Below are 14,908 nucleotides of genomic sequence, written 5' to 3'. Positions count from 1 at the left end.
AACTCATATGAGAGACCAGCCAACTGGAATCAGATAAAGCAGACGTGGAGGGAGTACGGCAAGCCCCGGGATCAGCAAGCCGAGCTAAGCCAACGGTGGCGGCTTCTTTATTAGAACTTTTGCAGGAAGGGCCCCGGAATGATCAACGGGGGCGAGACTAATGGATGCCCGGCAGCATTACTCGTTCTGAGATAATTCATTATACTTGGCTTCATTGCAGTGTTTAAGGTGGAAAAGATGGTATGCGTAGCGGTGTAGAATACAATGTATTCGTAATATGGACGGTGGATTTCTGTCATATGATTACAGTGGTTGTGGTAGTTCGTAGGGAACGTATTCCTGCGGTGTGGCTAGAATAGGTGAATGATGCCAACCACTTTTGCCATAGTCCGTCGATGCATTCAATAATTTTTCGCATTCAATGCGTACTTTATATTTAATACGTTTACCCCACACCTCCAGGGTATAAATTTCCCCTGCTCTTCCCATCCTCTCAATCATCCTATCTCCCTCTTTACCATAGCAGATTATATAAATCTGACCAATACAGCAACCCTTTCTGTCAATCGATCTTTCTCTTTCTTATTCTTCAACATTCATGATATTGCCTATCCCTTGACGTCAGTCACCAAGCACTTTCGGAGGACCGCGCCAATCCTGTTGTTCTTCCATTTTCCTTTACGCCTATTGAGTTGGCCGGGCACATCATTTCCTTTTTGAAAACACCCCACGAATTCTACTACCCCGATCCTCAATAAAAGACAATATGCCTCGTCATAAGAAGAAAGGCTCTTCTGGGGCCATGGCCCATATGCCCAATGGTGGAACGCAAGTGGCAGGCGGTGATATGAATCTCACCATCCCAAACACTATCCCGGTTCTCGCTTCCCCTTCTACGTCCGGACAATATACGAACACGGTCAATCTAAAGCACAAAACTCCTGTGTCCACTAAGAAGCTGAAGTCGCACCAGACATATAGATGGGGTCCGGCAAAGGCATCTCACTCCGGGTCCTCTACCTCCGTCTCTGTCTCTTCTACCTCTGCTTCTTCCGCCTCTGGCGCTTCCAGCTCTGCCTCAGCCAGCGCCGCCTCGGCTTCAGGCAACGGTGCCTCTGCCTCTGCCAGTGCAGCAGCCTCTTCATCTAGCACTCGCTCCTCCAAGCATCGCTCTTCCGGTACTCGCTCTTCCCGCGCTCGTCCTTCGCGCTCTGACGATACCGACTCGGATGATTCCGATTCCTAAAACACCGACTACAACCAGGTCAAGAAGATGTGGCTGGCAGGGGTACTGGCCGCGACTTCGTCGATAATTTTGGAGGAAGAGTCCCGGGACGATAAGCGGGAACAGTTTCTTGGAGTTTAGCCAGCATTAGCATTACTTGCTTTGACGTAATTTATCCTACTTGGTCTTGCTGCAATGTTTAGAGGGGAAAAGATGACACGCTTAGTGGTGTAAAATACGGTGTATGATTTGTGCGGTAAATTTCTATAACTCCTAGGTGCAATAACGGTGGTGGTGACGACGGTGGTGATGTGTAGAGCGCTTGTACCTGCGGCGTGGCTGGAATAGGGGGAACGTTGCCAACCACAAGTTAGCTAGCTACCATGACCCGACGATGTATTCAACACGTCCGCTGCATTCAATGTGTCTCCTCCATTCAATTCAAGCTCTGTATTCAGTTTTCCCACCCCACTTGTCTAAGTGTATAAATTCCCTGCCTTCCTCCCATTCTTTCTGTCATTCCTTCCCCCCTCCATCCTGTCCACAGATCAGCTTGGCAGATTATAAAAGTTGGACCGACTTAGCAACCGTTTGCCTTTTCCCATCGATATCTCTTGTTCGCTTCCATTAACGTTGCTTGTCTTTTGGAAAGCGTCAACCGTCAACACTGAGGGCAGCAACCTTTCTGTTCTTCGCCATCATCATTTACTTCGCTTCAGTACCAGCTCATCTCAGCACTTCCCATTAGTTCGACGTGGCATTTATTCCCTTCCATCACTTCAGCCTCTCTTCCGTCTTTTGCTTCTGCTTCCTTGCAGTCGCCTCATCCCGCGCTCCGTCCAAAACCCACATCTTACTCTCCACTTCTCCAGTCGTCAACAGTAGTCAAGATGCCTCGCGGAAACAACAACTCTCGCGAAGCCATGGTCAGCTTCCCCCTCCGCGGAAGGCAAGCCACAGGCGACGACATCCACATAAACCTGCCAGCCTCGATCCTGCCCGCCTCCTCGTCAACATCGGGGAACTACATGCGCACCATCAACATGAGGTACAACATCCCGGCGGAAACTTTGGACTTGTCATCCCACGAGACGTACTCGTGGGGGCCGAACAACAACACATCCGGATCTTCGAGTGCCACTTCCTCTCGCGCCATTACTTCTAGTGCCGACTCGTCTGAGTCCACCTCTTCTGGCTCAAGCAGTTCCGATCCTTCCCTCGACTCCCCGCCCTCGTACAGCGAATCCGTCGCCACGGGCCCCTCGGCAATCTGGAGCGGCGGCTCATACTACACCGCCCCTCCTCAACCCAGAGCACTTCGACCTCCTCCGCTCCCGTCCGCCTCCACCACGTATCCGACAGGCGCTATTCTAGTAAACGAGGCGTCCTTCGCGTCCGCTTCATGAACGGCACCGGCCGCCACAGCGAGGAGAAGAATTTAGTCAAGCGCCTCGTGGAGGAGCACTACAACGCGATCTCCATGGGGATCCACTTCCAGTTCCTCAGCAGCCGCAGCGACGCCGCCGAAGACCTCCGCGTCCGTTTCAGCAGCACATCCACCGGCAGCCGCAGCGCCCTCGGCCGCGACAACGACAAAGTCCGCAACCGCGACGACACCATGGTCCTCGACCTCGCCGGCCTGAGCGCCGACGACGAGCAAGCCACCATCCTGCGCATGTTCGGCCGCGCGCTGGGGCTGCGTCCGGAGCAGCGACACCCTGAGAGCGGGATACAGTGGGACTGGGACTACCTGCGCGAGAATTACGCCCCCGAGACCATTGAGGAGGAGTACCAGCCCGTTGGCGTTGATCGAAGACGAACCGAGCCGTACGACCGGCACTCGATTATGCACGCCGTCGTGTACGAGGAGGAAACCATGAATCTGCAAAGGGATACCCGGCTCAACACCGAGCTGTCGCAGGGTGACTGGAACCAGCTCCTTGAGATGTACCCTGCAAAGGCTCCGTCCCCGGAGCCGCGGCAAAGGAAGAAGAAGTCCGGCTGGAGGAGGTTCCAGGAGTGTATCCATGGGCCACGTGCTGGAAGGGCCTAGCAATTAGGGCGGGTGATTTCGACGGCGCTTGGCTTGGATATCCAACTCTTTGGTTTTGGAAACTACGATGCTCTGAATGACGACCATTGGAAGCAGCAGCTGAGGATGCTGCTGGTGCTATTGAAAGATGTATGATGATGTACACTAGCTATCAAGAGACTGCCATTGCTGCTATGATTAATAATACACTTGCCTGGCCTCTCCCAAATCGCACATAGCTCATCCGCCAGTATCATATTGTAAGAAGGCAAGGCCAAATGCCGTAAGAACGAACATCAGCAAGTGACTGACCGAACCCTGAAGTGCTTTGCTGACAGAATCACAGAAATACAAGGGAATCAATAACAGTCCGGCTCAGCGTTCAGCTAACTCGGACCTTCTCTTCCCCAAAAGAAACGAGAATCAGGATGTTCATAATAAGGGTCCCGAGGCGAATGCCAAATGGTCGATACCCCATTGATAATTTGAATCGCCGGTCGCCCCTTAACCCAATCCTCCCAGCCGTCTCGCCCGTAATGCTCCTCGAGCCAGCTGATGACGTGCCGGTGCGGCGGCAGGGCGCGCCCCTCCCGGTCGCGATGCTGCTTGTGCGCGGCGCGGTGCGCGTTCCCCACACGCCGCCCTTGGCGCGGATGTTGGCCCCGGTGGCCGCCAGCCATTTGAGCGCGAAGAGGTTGCCTTTGACGGCTGCCGTCTGCACAGCTGAGCCGTACTTGCCCGTGTTGTCGCGATGCGGGTCCGCACCCGCTCTTAACAGGGTGTCCATGACCTCGTTGGTCGCGGCTTGCTCGTCGATGTTGCTGTTTCCGTTTTCCTCTGGGGCCTTGAACAGAGCCGCCGCCTGCAGTACTGTGCCGTATCGACCAGCCACGATGCGCGCATCGGCGCCGTGTGAGAGGAGTAGTTTGATGGAATCAATGTCGTTCCGCGAGGCGGCGGCGTGTAATGCAGTGCCCATGCGTCCGCCTATAATATTGACATCGGCCCCTTCGTCCAGGAGTGGTCCAAGCATGACCGGGCAGTGAACAGCCGCATTTTGCAGTGGTGTATGGAGGTCGCCACCGCAGAGGTTGGGGTCCGCGCCGAGATCCAAGAGCTTGCGTGTGATGGACACAGCGTCGTCAACCGAGTGCGAGTACTTTGGCAGGCCCAAGTACAGGGGCGAAGGACACGTCAAAGCCATATCGCGCTTCTGGCGATGCGCGTACTGCCTCCTCATCGCTTGGCACCTGTACCAATCTGTACGCCGCGGCGCTTCTGGCGGGTTGACCTGGGCTCCATGTTTGAGCAGCAAGTCCACGACGGGTTCTCGGCGCAAACCTCCAGTCATGCTGCTGACGGCTGCTCGCAGAGGGCTTCCGAGGCGCCCTCCGTAATGGTTGACGTCTGCGCCATATTTTCCAATGAGCCAAGTGCATAGGTCAAGATTCGCCCACCAGGCTGCCTCCTGCAAGAGAACGCCGAGACATTCTTTACGATCTTCTGGTATCGTCACCACCTCAAGCAAGCGGGCTATCATATATTTATCCCCAGTGGAGGCAGCAGAGCACATTGTGCTTGCTTTAGGCATGGCGCCCCGGTCGAGCATGGATTCCACCATGGCCTCATTACCCTTCAACTCGACGGCCGCAGCTAGTGCTTGATCGAGGTGGACCGAAGCACCGTGGTCCAGGAAGAACATGGCCATTTCGGCGTTGCCGCGCCGGCAAATTTCATCCAAAACATCAGCGAACTGACCACGGCCCAAGTCTGCACCGTAGTCCACTAATAGCTTGATAGCCGCGTTATCGGTGTGTTGGGAAGCGTAGTAGATCGGCGAAAACTCGAAAACCGGTCTTGGATTGTGATAATGCTTGCACATGTTGGGGTCGAGTCCATATTCGAGGAGCGTCCGTAGCTCTTCTAGGCTCCCATTCTCGATGGCTTCTTTCGCTACCTCGTAGTCCATATCCGAGAAAATGGCTCCGTGATATCTCAACAAGCCAACGAGGTACTCTTGACCAGCTCGAAGGGCAGCACTGAGCGGACTCTCCCCCTCCTCGTGGACGTTGACGTACGTTCCAAGGCTGATCAGTCGTCGTACTTGGCTATACAAGCCGTTTCTGATCGCCTGGACAAGGATGCTGTGGCCTCTGATCGAATCGTCGACCTTGACTCCCATCTTCAGCATCAACTCAACCACAGTGGGGTTCCCAGATAAAGTTGCATAGTATAAAGCATTGCCCTTATCTCCGGCAGATGAATCGATTCTGGCTCCGAGTTCAAAGACCTTCTTGATCATTGGGATATCGCCCTCGGCAGCTGCACACTGGAGCAGGGTCATACCAGAGCTGCCTGAGCTGCCTGCTTGGGGGCACGCGCTAGTGATCATTGTTCGGTTCACATCAAGCCCCTTCTTGGAGAGATAATCGAGAACGTCAACCCTTCTAGCATGCAAGGCGATGCAGAGACTCATAAAGGGTTAGCACTTTCTCAGACACGTAAAGACAGAAAAGGGACTCCCAGAGTCCTACACCAATGGGATGATCTCACTTACGCATCTTCAGTATTCTTGTTGATGTCAATTCCGAGGTCGCAGAGCATGTCTGCTAGCTGCAGAGGCACATCTCCAGTTTTCATAGAGTCGATTAGGCACATCGTCCATTGGGACCTAACTCTTACGTCAGCTTCTATGTAGTCGATCATTCTCCAGGGGAGGGCAGATTATATGAGGGATGGATGAAGCATCTTGACTTACGTGTTTTTCACACCTCCTGCAACAATCCCGTCGACCGCATCGGCCATGGTATATGGGTCCCGTGAAGCGATGTCATTGTACTGTGAAATGCGAATCGCGATTTCATCTTTTGTCTCTGCATCAACAATGGAGTCATGTATGCGTATGTCGTTTGAGTCGACAGCCTCAATGGCGCGTTCGATGTCGCGGATCTTTCTGCTTGTAATCAATATTTTGATGTTGGCTTGGAGCATCCTCTGCAGGAATTGGTCAAAGAAGGCCTTTCGCTCTGGCTCTGGGCACTCGTTCAGTGCGTCAATGATCAGATAAGTAACTTCGGTGTGTGAAACCTCGGCTGCGATGACCTCAAACAACTCTTCGAGTGACGGAATGATACGACCATGGTCTTTTGACTTATACAAGGAGGCGGCCGTTTCAGAAACAACTGTGCTATGCTTTAGCGAAGGTTCGTAGATGTATTGCCTCCAAGACAGCCGCTCGAAGGAAATGACACAGCGGGAAGGGGGCTTACCATCATTCTTGTATACCATGTTCACTGCCACGGATTCTAGTAGGGCACGCAGGCTCTGCTTCTGCCTGTCGGAGGAGTCGAAATAGAAGTCGACTCTACGCATAGGCTTGGGTGCATCCACGGACAAACGGCAGTGACGCTCGATATGGCTGATGATCCTCGAACAGAGCATGGTCTTACCCGTTCCAGGAGCACCATGGATCCAGAGCAGCTGGCTGACATTCGTCGCTTTCCATTGGTAGAACCGGTCATCCTGGAAGATCCATTCAACGTTGCCTGGCTCAAGGTAGGGAACCCTTGGCAAATGGAATACAGGTTTGGTATTGGGGCCGCTCGTACGCAGCCAATTGGCGATGTGGTATTTGTCGGCCGCCATCGTCTGTCGTTGCTGGAGAGCTTTGGAGGGTCGAGATGCCAATACCGATCACCATGTAGAGGGGGGCATGAAAGTGGTTTCTTGTGCAAGTCAGTTGAGGATGGGCCGTCTTCGGGTTTCAGTGACGTGCTATGGGCAGAGTTGCTGTGCTACCCATGTTCAGTGGCCTTTCAGGGCTTACTTGGTTTCGCCTGCACGTTTGAAGCAACCTAATACGACCAGCACAATGAGGCGGCAGGCGGGAAATGGCATCAGAATACACTCCAAATTGCGTTTGGTTGCTGGCCTGCCTAACTTGGGGACACAAAGGCAGGCACGACATAATTGCTCATGGCAAGTACTCGTCGTCATGTCGCTCCCCTTACGAAGTAGGCCAACCTACTACATGTAGGAGCATCTTATGGAGAGAGGGTACGAGCGATATATATAAAGTAAAAAAGAAGGCACGTTTTGTCCATGTGTACGTACAGACGTAACTATGTGCTCGTATTGGTCTGATTGAAGGGCGCTGGAGAGGATTGGCGTCGTTCTGCGGGGTTGAACCAGTGCCCGTGCGGGGCATGGAGCTCCTCTGAAGAGGTCCCTCCCTCCCTGAAGCACCTCCCGTATATGCACCCTAAATTGCGTTTTAGTTGTCACTTCTAGCGGACTTTCAATTGCAGTGCTGCGTACTGCAATACCTAAAGAAGGACACGAGGCAACCAAATGTTTAAACCCCCTTCTGCTCAGAAGTGCCTTTACCAAGACTCCGGATCAACAAACTTGCTACGCTCGCATACAGATGGATTCAATGAAGGCTCAAGTACAGTAACATCTTGGGGTGAAAGAGGTCTGCTTTGGTTCCTCTGGTGTCCTGTTCATGTCCCCCTACTACTCTGCCCTCTCCCCGTTCAACCAAACCACTGTCTGTAGTCCCTGCCGGACCATCGTGCTGGTATACGATGTGAGCTTCACTGTTGAGAGGTAGCATTCTTACCCCGCCCCATCGCCCTCGTGATGGGCGCATATACCATCTCCCATCCAAATCCCAGCCAGAAGAAGCCGAAGGAGAAGAAGCTGATGACGAGAGGATGCGTTTGGGCCGGAGCAGGGACGTAGAGCAACAGGACAAGGAGGGCCGCCTCCAAGCCCAGGAACCCGGCCGCAGCACAGCGAGCAGGTTTGTGTGTTTTCTGGAAGGAGGTAGAGTCTGCGGTCCCTACCTTGGCGGAGAACGTATATATTGCTTCGGTAAGGAGTATGAGCCATGCAGCGGCCTCTTGGAGAAGGCTAGGTGGAGAGCCGTCCATGAAGAACGCCGGCCAGGCGTTGATGGTGACGATGACCAGACACACTGCAGCCCAGACGACATGCTGCTCGGTCCGATCTTGCTTCATATTGCTTGTTTCGTATATGCCGTGTTTGAGTCCGGTATTGTGCGGTGTCTTTCGATCAGGTGCAGTAGGTAGGCTGTATGAGAACAAGCGTGTCCTTGTAAGGAAGCAATTGGCAGAGAAAAGACCTATTCGTGATACATCGGACCATGTTTGAAGAGAATGGAACTTTCTAGATGTACTTAAGCAGGCGATTTCAGTCTGAGACGGACCTAGACAGGCTTACAGCTTCTAGCTTTCTCGTAACTGCCTCGCATTTGGGTTTTATCGCACCGAGTTTTCGCAGCCGCTGGAACAAAAAAGTAACGCAGCCCCCTTGACGCCAATGAGATCAAGCTCACAACAGCCATGGAGACCAAGTTCATTGCCTCTACGTTTTTTTTTCGAATGCTTCTTCGAGCCCATTCCTGCAGAGTTTGGGATTTCCATGGGGGCTGTAGAGTCTACTTATAGACTGGAATGCCTGAACTTCGAATTTTTTGTTCTTTTGCTTTCGACTCATACCGGCGCGGGCTAGAAGAAGCAAGTGATTCAAAACCGAGCCAACTCAACACCTATCGACTCAAAAGGACGGTATTATAACAGAACGACCCTTGAAGATGCCTGCTGCCTTTCCCTCATTGCCTTCTAACATGTGTAAAGGGTTTCGAGATTCCATGGCACCGCGTATGTCCATAGTTGACGCATCGAGGCTCAGCTAAGTAGCCGCCTTCTCTTGTCTCTAGAAGCGAAATGGCGCTTAACTTTCCCCTCAGCGCGGCTGTTGACGTAGTGCTGCTTTAGTGACGCTTATCAATACTAGGGTAGGGCAGTATGGTGAACATGGGTGGTTTCGGCCACCCGACAGTCTAGTGGTAAGGCAGGTGGTGCGGGAGCCAGAGCCCTTGGCCTGTTCTATTCCCGAAACGCTACCGTCTCAATGTAGCTTGCTACCAGCGACCTCTTGTCGTCTGAAGATCCTTGATGTGAGCAAGAGTATCTGTTTGCGCCCCTCTTTGGCATCTTTTCGCCCTCATTCGGGCAGTCGGTGGCGTGACAGATGGTCCAGGGACCGAATCCTCCCTGCCCGCCCAGAAAGGGATTGAGAAGTAGGTACAGACCGTGATTGGTAGTGGGGTGCCTGCTGATCCACAACCCGCGCCCCCAGCCGTGCGTGCGTCTGGCAGAGTGCGGCTGAAGACGAGCCAAACGGGCCACCCTCATGCCAGATTCCCACTTCCATCCTTTCCCGTCTGGTGTTGCGATCCCTGCCTTCGATCAGGTACCTAACTACTTTGGCTATTTATGGACAGTTGCACCACTCTTCGTGCTCTATGGTCCAATGTATCGGCCGTAGCGCGTTACTGTCAGAACGCGGAGGGCTTGGAATACATAGCTTGTAGGAAGCCGCTGCCGACACCAGAGCTCTTATGGGCTGCTGGGATCGCTCTGTTCGTGTGGTTCTTGCCAGACATGATCACGCTGGGCTTTGACGCGTTCGTTTTTATATACCTGACGTACCACAGTCGACGTCATGAGCTTCCCGAGATCCGACGGAGAGTGGCTGCTCGCCTAGATCACTAGTCGAAAATCCACATGGCCCTCCATGTTTCTTTATTTTCAGCGCCTCAACTCCACACAAGATCCTCAAAAGCTTAGAGGCGAACTTTCTCCATAGAAGGCCTACGCTTATAGAGCTTAGGGGGTAATAGGGTATAATACCTTCTCTTTAAGTCGATATGTGTTGATTTTGCTCGGTTTTGGGTCACTTTCTTCTGCTGGCCTGCGCTGGTATGAATCGAAAAGCAAAAAGACAAAAAAGAGACCCAGTACCACATGTTGCAAAAACTGCGACAGCCAGAGTCAGTATACCCATAACCAAATTTCCTCCCCTCCGTCTCATAGTTGCCAGCCCAGTACCGACCGCACTTCCGAACGATCGACTTGCTCACGTCCCGACTCTGACTCCCTCAGCATCGCGAGCGCCCTTCATCTCCGACATGCCGGACACCTGGAGAAATCGGCTTGGCCCAGGTCACACCGAGTGGCGGGAGCCGCGATCGAAGAAGGACGCGAACGAGGCCATAAAACTGGCGGCGGCAGCTGGGAAGAACCTCATTGCGGATACGAGAATGGGTAGAGACGAAGGTCCTCGATAAATCTGGTATTGTTATTGAAATCAGCTCAATCTGAAAGTGCGAGAGGTGAGACTGCGTCAACTAAAGGCCTTTGAGATGAAGAGCCGGTGCGTAACCTTGAGGAAGCCGGCGGTCTATATGTCTTCATGGTAGGCACAACGGCCCTGCTTTTCAACTCTCTATGTCCCCGTGATCCAAAAGAAAAAGAAAAAAAAAGAAAAAGTGTCATTCCAAATGAATCCATATCCAGCATACCTCTGCCACATAATGTTCCCAGCCCGTGCTTGCCTCGAAGCAGTTAGAGTCTCGCGGCTTTGGCGACAAAGCTTGAAGGGATCTTTTCTGACTGTCTGTGGGGCTACCGGGGTAAGTTGCCAGGGTATGAGAGCAGGGGACGGACGAAAAGTCCCTCGTGGCAATTAAGCTTGTTAGCCCAGGCTTGCAAGGGCGTGTGAGTATGCATGCATATCTTACAGCACGTCTGAGCGGCTCCTGGTGGTCACTGGCCCGTCGAGCCGTCCCTACCTACATGCTCTAATCCAGGTATGGTGTGAGTGGCATATACAGCATCTGCTTAAAGCAAGGCATACAGATACTAGTTCTTGTTCTTCTTCCGCGGGAAACCGTATCTTGCTGGGCATGACCCCCGAGTAGATGCACATAAAGAAATCACCAACGGTTCTCCGGTAGCTAGTAATATGGGTCACCGACCCGTATTTCTATTTATCCTTGTACAGATATACTTATTTGGCATTTTGGTATTCTAAAAGGCTATCTACCCGTCCGGTCGATTTACCTACTTCCCACCAAGCCAGGCACTGCATATGTTTGCAATACTGCATACCGTACCAAACTGTACTCCCAGAGTCTTATGCGGTTACCGGGGTGGGCCCTGCACATCTTCCAAGGACGTTTAGTTTCCATATGTCATATATGTAACATCCTATGTGGGGTGGAAAGTCGGGCCGTCCCACATTACATACGGAAACCCGCACCACAGCAGAATTGTTCGTTGCAAAGTTGGCGTCGTACACGAACGCGAACAGAGGTTTTGAGTGGTTGCATATTGGCAAGCGAGGCCGCTCCCGATTTGGTTCGTCACTGCCGTTGTGATACTCCTGGATATGTGTCGTGCCCTCTCTCTGGCGAACGTGCCACTCCCTGGCGTCACGCGCGTACGTGTCCCTGTATCACATTGATCTCCGCAATCCGACAAGCAAAGCAAGGCACAAAGAAGGGATCTTCCTTCCTGACACTTTACGCGCCTCTTCGCCAAGCCGTCCCGGGCGGCTAGCGTTGACCAAAATGTTGGTATATCCGGATCTTTAATGATAATCGGCCTGGGCAGGGGCCCCGTCGCGGTGGATCACTCCAATCAACATAAGCGGAGAGTCATCCTTAAGGGGCTGACGGGCAACCAAACTCGGGCGCCTCACTCACTCCCTGTCTGCTGCATTGACCGCCGCTGCCAGAATGCTGGTGCCTATTCTGTCTGTTGTTGTGCAGTAACTCCGTAAACGAACTTGTTTCTTATTTTCACTTTTTTCTTTTTTGGTCGGGTGTTTTTCGACGCCGTTATCACACTGACAGCTTCCCTGAAGCCGGTCAGGACCTGTACTCTCCTTCCTGATAAGGCCCGTGTCTCGTTCCCGCATCCGCCCTTCTCGCCAGGCCCCTTGAGCCCATCCGCCAGAGGCAGGAAGGCTCTGCTTCTGCTGTCCAGCATGCTGGCCCAGCGCACACATACGCCAATGGCGTCCACATGGGTGCGGAAAGCAGCCGACTGGGCCAAGCGCCGGGGGATCGTCGCCCTCAGCGCCGTCTTCCTCCTGGTCCCCATCATCCTCATGTACCGGGCCTACTCGACCACCGACGTCGAGGCGCCCCGGACGTGGAGGCCCGATCGTATGAAACCGGCGCAGGTGCCCGCGTCTGCGCCGAGTGTCGTCGAGGCAGTGACCAACGCTACGCTCGGAGTAAGAAGATCTCTCTTTTCTTTCACTCTCTCTCTTCCTTCCTTCTCCCCGGCGCCCCAGGTTGTCTCTTCCCCGGTGCTGGTCTTTCGCATAGCCAGAGTGGAGTATTGGCACACGCCATGGTAAACAAACTATGGGGGCCCAACTCAGCCCTATATCCATGTGACTCAAGCTCGCTAGGTATACATACATACGTGGGCGTGCTAACGGGATGTAACCTCTCCAGTTCGAAAAGCTCCTAGTCCTCTCCGTCCGCCCGAGCTGGCGCACCCGCGGCCTCGAAGCCGCCGCCAAGCTGACCGGCCTGGACTTCACCGTGCTCCCGCAGACCCCGTCCCCGGACGACGTCCTGCATGCCTTCCAGCAAAAGGCCCACGGCAAGGGCGTCGGCAGCGCCAAGGCCTGGCTCGCCCACCTCGACGTGCTCAAGCACGTCATCAGCTCGGGGCTCGAGACGGCCCTCATCGTCGAGGACGACCTGGACTGGGACGTGAGCCTGCGGACGAAGCAGATGGCGCTCGTCGTCGACCACGTGCGCAACTTCACCGGGGTCGGACCCGACGACCTCTCGACCACGAGCCCCTACGGCGACGCGTGGGACGTCCTGTGGTTGGGCCACTGCGGCGCCGAGATGCGGCCCGTCCCGGCCGCGGCCTCGGTGGCGGCCGCAGGCTGGTCCTCGGTATCGCAGCCGTACTTCGACCCCCTGCGCCTGAACGGGACGGGCGCGCGGCCGCACTGGGGCCTCGACACGCTCCGGTGGAAGGGCACCGGGTGGCAGCACCCGCCGGCCGGGATCCGGCTCGTGCAGGACGGCGGCGCCGTGTGCTCGTGGGCGTACGCGGTGAGCCGGCGCAGCGCCGACAAGGTGCTGGCGCGCATGGTGCAGGGGGACAACCAGGCGTTCGACATCGGGCTCAAGGACGCGTGCGACCGCAGCGAGCTGAACTGCGTCACCGTCGTGCCGGGCGTCATGTCGTCGTACTCCCCGCCCGCGGACCTGGGCTACCAGAGCCCCGTCCGCGTCGGGGACGGGAAGGGGGTCAAGGGGAACGAGTCGGATTTCGAGGGCGTCAGGGGGACGACGCCGGATGTTGTGTACAGTGCGCGCTGCGAGGCGCTGTTTGCGGAGCAGTGTATACCATAGTAGCAACCTTTATATAATTAATACTAATTAGCTTGTAAGACGCCTTGAAAGGAAGGGATCTTGTGGGAATATGCTGACAGGAACCAGGTTGCGGGGTTGGTGCCCAAGCAGTTGGATTTAGCTGAGCGGTCGTTGTTGATCCTTGTCAGTGAGGCTGATACGGTAACCAATCAACTTCACTGAGACATGAACTGCTGCTGCAGACTCGGCCCGCGTTGAACCTCAGTCATATGTAATTCTGATTGGACAAGATGTCAAAGGATCACGCTCTCTCATTCTCGAGCCTCCCCATGCAACCCAGGGCAAAAAACAAGCCTTCACCACGCAGCGAGCAGATAAAATTCCCCGACTTTGTATCTGGTACCCGGATGAACTACCAGCGCACCGCCACCAGCCCCCACGGATGCTTCCCCTCGTCCAGGCCATCGCTTGTCGGCAGTCGACTGTGAGATCCGCTAACGCGGGCAATACGAACTTCACCCGTCAACGAGCTCTCACGATACCCCTTCTGATGCCCCTTTCCACCGCGCCCGCGATGGGCGAAAACACCATCTCCACGCCACAGCCCAGCCAAGACAGAGAAAAGACGAGAAATCTGACGAGAGCCAGGTGAGGCTTAGCAACAAGGAACATCAAGATCAAGATAGCCGCTTCCAACCCCAGCATGAAACCCACGAACCCGAAAAGATAGCGGCCGCTGGACGACCTCTTCGTCTGGGCATCTGCTTCGTTCCTCAAATCGCGGGGCGGGCGTTGCTGCTCGGATGTAAGTGGTTTGGACCCGGGCTGCCCCCTGTTGCGCAGCTGTGGGTTTGGATTCGGTCGGCTCAGCCCCCATGTCGCAAAGGGCTACAGCAGTGAACGCCACTTCCGCCATGAATGTGAACATCAGACTGATGGCCAGCTGTTCATTTGACCGTGGACAATTCCAGTTGGCCACGAGCGCCAGCCAGCCGTTGATGGTGACGAGGACCAGCCACACCCCGACGAAGGCAGAGAACTTCGCAATGTTCTCCTTCTGGGTCACCAGAGACACATCGGTTGAAGGTGTGATAGGACCCATCGTTGTTGCGTGAGTAGGTATCGGTCGAGGTAGAGTGGAAAGAGGTTCGATGACAATGTATGCAAGTGTTGTCCCGTCGTGTCCAGGAAGGTCGTCAGCAGTGTTTGATCGGTCAGATATTAGTTGAGGAAACAAGAGGCAGTTTTCACTACTTTAAATGTTTTTACTCTCTCTCGTACTTACTTAGACTCCGACTTCAATGTTAGACTGCCAATCGGAGGGAAAGCTTCTCGTGTACCAAGTTTCACCAACACCTTCGTGAAACTAACCAACACTTGAACCCTGGCAGCACCAATTTGCGACTCCTGGATAAGGGCAAGCATACACCAT

The 14,908-nt window shown here is 54.2% G+C and overlaps 7 protein-coding genes across 7 annotated transcripts; 4 read left to right on the top strand and 3 right to left on the bottom strand.

The window, feature by feature from the left end:
* Positions 1 to 766: 766 nt before the first annotated feature.
* On the top strand, positions 767 to 1,246 carry PG997_001475 (uncharacterized protein; the record flags this gene model as incomplete). The annotated part of the gene is made up of 1 exon (XM_066805790.1): positions 767 to 1,246. One exon carries the CDS (start codon positions 767 to 769, stop codon positions 1,244 to 1,246), a length of 480 nt encoding a protein of 159 aa, XP_066675563.1.
* An 869-nt stretch (positions 1,247 to 2,115) lies between these two features.
* Positions 2,116 to 2,631, top strand: PG997_001474 (uncharacterized protein; the record flags this gene model as incomplete). The annotated part of the gene is made up of 1 exon (XM_066805789.1): positions 2,116 to 2,631. One exon carries the CDS (start codon positions 2,116 to 2,118, stop codon positions 2,629 to 2,631), a length of 516 nt encoding a protein of 171 aa, XP_066675562.1.
* A 74-nt stretch (positions 2,632 to 2,705) lies between these two features.
* Positions 2,706 to 3,278, top strand: PG997_001473 (uncharacterized protein; the record flags this gene model as incomplete). The annotated part of the gene is made up of 1 exon (XM_066805788.1): positions 2,706 to 3,278. One exon carries the CDS (start codon positions 2,706 to 2,708, stop codon positions 3,276 to 3,278), a length of 573 nt encoding a protein of 190 aa, XP_066675561.1.
* A 361-nt stretch (positions 3,279 to 3,639) lies between these two features.
* On the bottom strand, positions 3,640 to 5,649 carry PG997_001472 (multiple ankyrin repeats single kh domain-containing protein; the record flags this gene model as incomplete). The annotated part of the gene is made up of 1 exon (XM_066805787.1): positions 3,640 to 5,649. One exon carries the CDS (start codon positions 5,647 to 5,649, stop codon positions 3,640 to 3,642), a length of 2,010 nt encoding a protein of 669 aa, XP_066675560.1.
* Positions 5,650 to 6,011: 362 nt separating this feature from the next.
* Positions 6,012 to 6,902, bottom strand: PG997_001471 (ankyrin repeat protein; the record flags this gene model as incomplete). Its single annotated transcript, XM_066805786.1, has 1 exon — positions 6,012 to 6,902. The coding sequence occupies one exon, from the start codon at positions 6,900 to 6,902 to the stop codon at positions 6,012 to 6,014; it is 891 nt and encodes a 296-aa protein (XP_066675559.1).
* A 950-nt stretch (positions 6,903 to 7,852) lies between these two features.
* Positions 7,853 to 8,278, bottom strand: PG997_001470 (uncharacterized protein; the record flags this gene model as incomplete). The annotated part of the gene is made up of 1 exon (XM_066805785.1): positions 7,853 to 8,278. The coding sequence occupies one exon, from the start codon at positions 8,276 to 8,278 to the stop codon at positions 7,853 to 7,855; it is 426 nt and encodes a 141-aa protein (XP_066675558.1).
* Positions 8,279 to 12,143: 3,865 nt separating this feature from the next.
* Positions 12,144 to 13,515, top strand: PG997_001469 (uncharacterized protein; the record flags this gene model as incomplete). The annotated part of the gene is made up of 2 exons (XM_066805784.1): positions 12,144 to 12,368; positions 12,595 to 13,515. 2 exons carry the CDS (start codon positions 12,144 to 12,146, stop codon positions 13,513 to 13,515), a joined length of 1,146 nt encoding a protein of 381 aa, XP_066675557.1.
* Between the last annotated feature and the right edge of the window lie 1,393 nt (positions 13,516 to 14,908).

This window comes from Apiospora hydei (genome assembly GCF_038363865.1).
Source record: "Apiospora hydei strain CBS 114990 chromosome Unknown utg000002l_segment0_segment0, whole genome shotgun sequence".
Lineage (NCBI taxonomy): Eukaryota > Fungi > Ascomycota > Sordariomycetes > Amphisphaeriales > Apiosporaceae > Apiospora > Apiospora hydei.
This window is presented reverse-complemented; position numbering and strand designations above follow the sequence as displayed.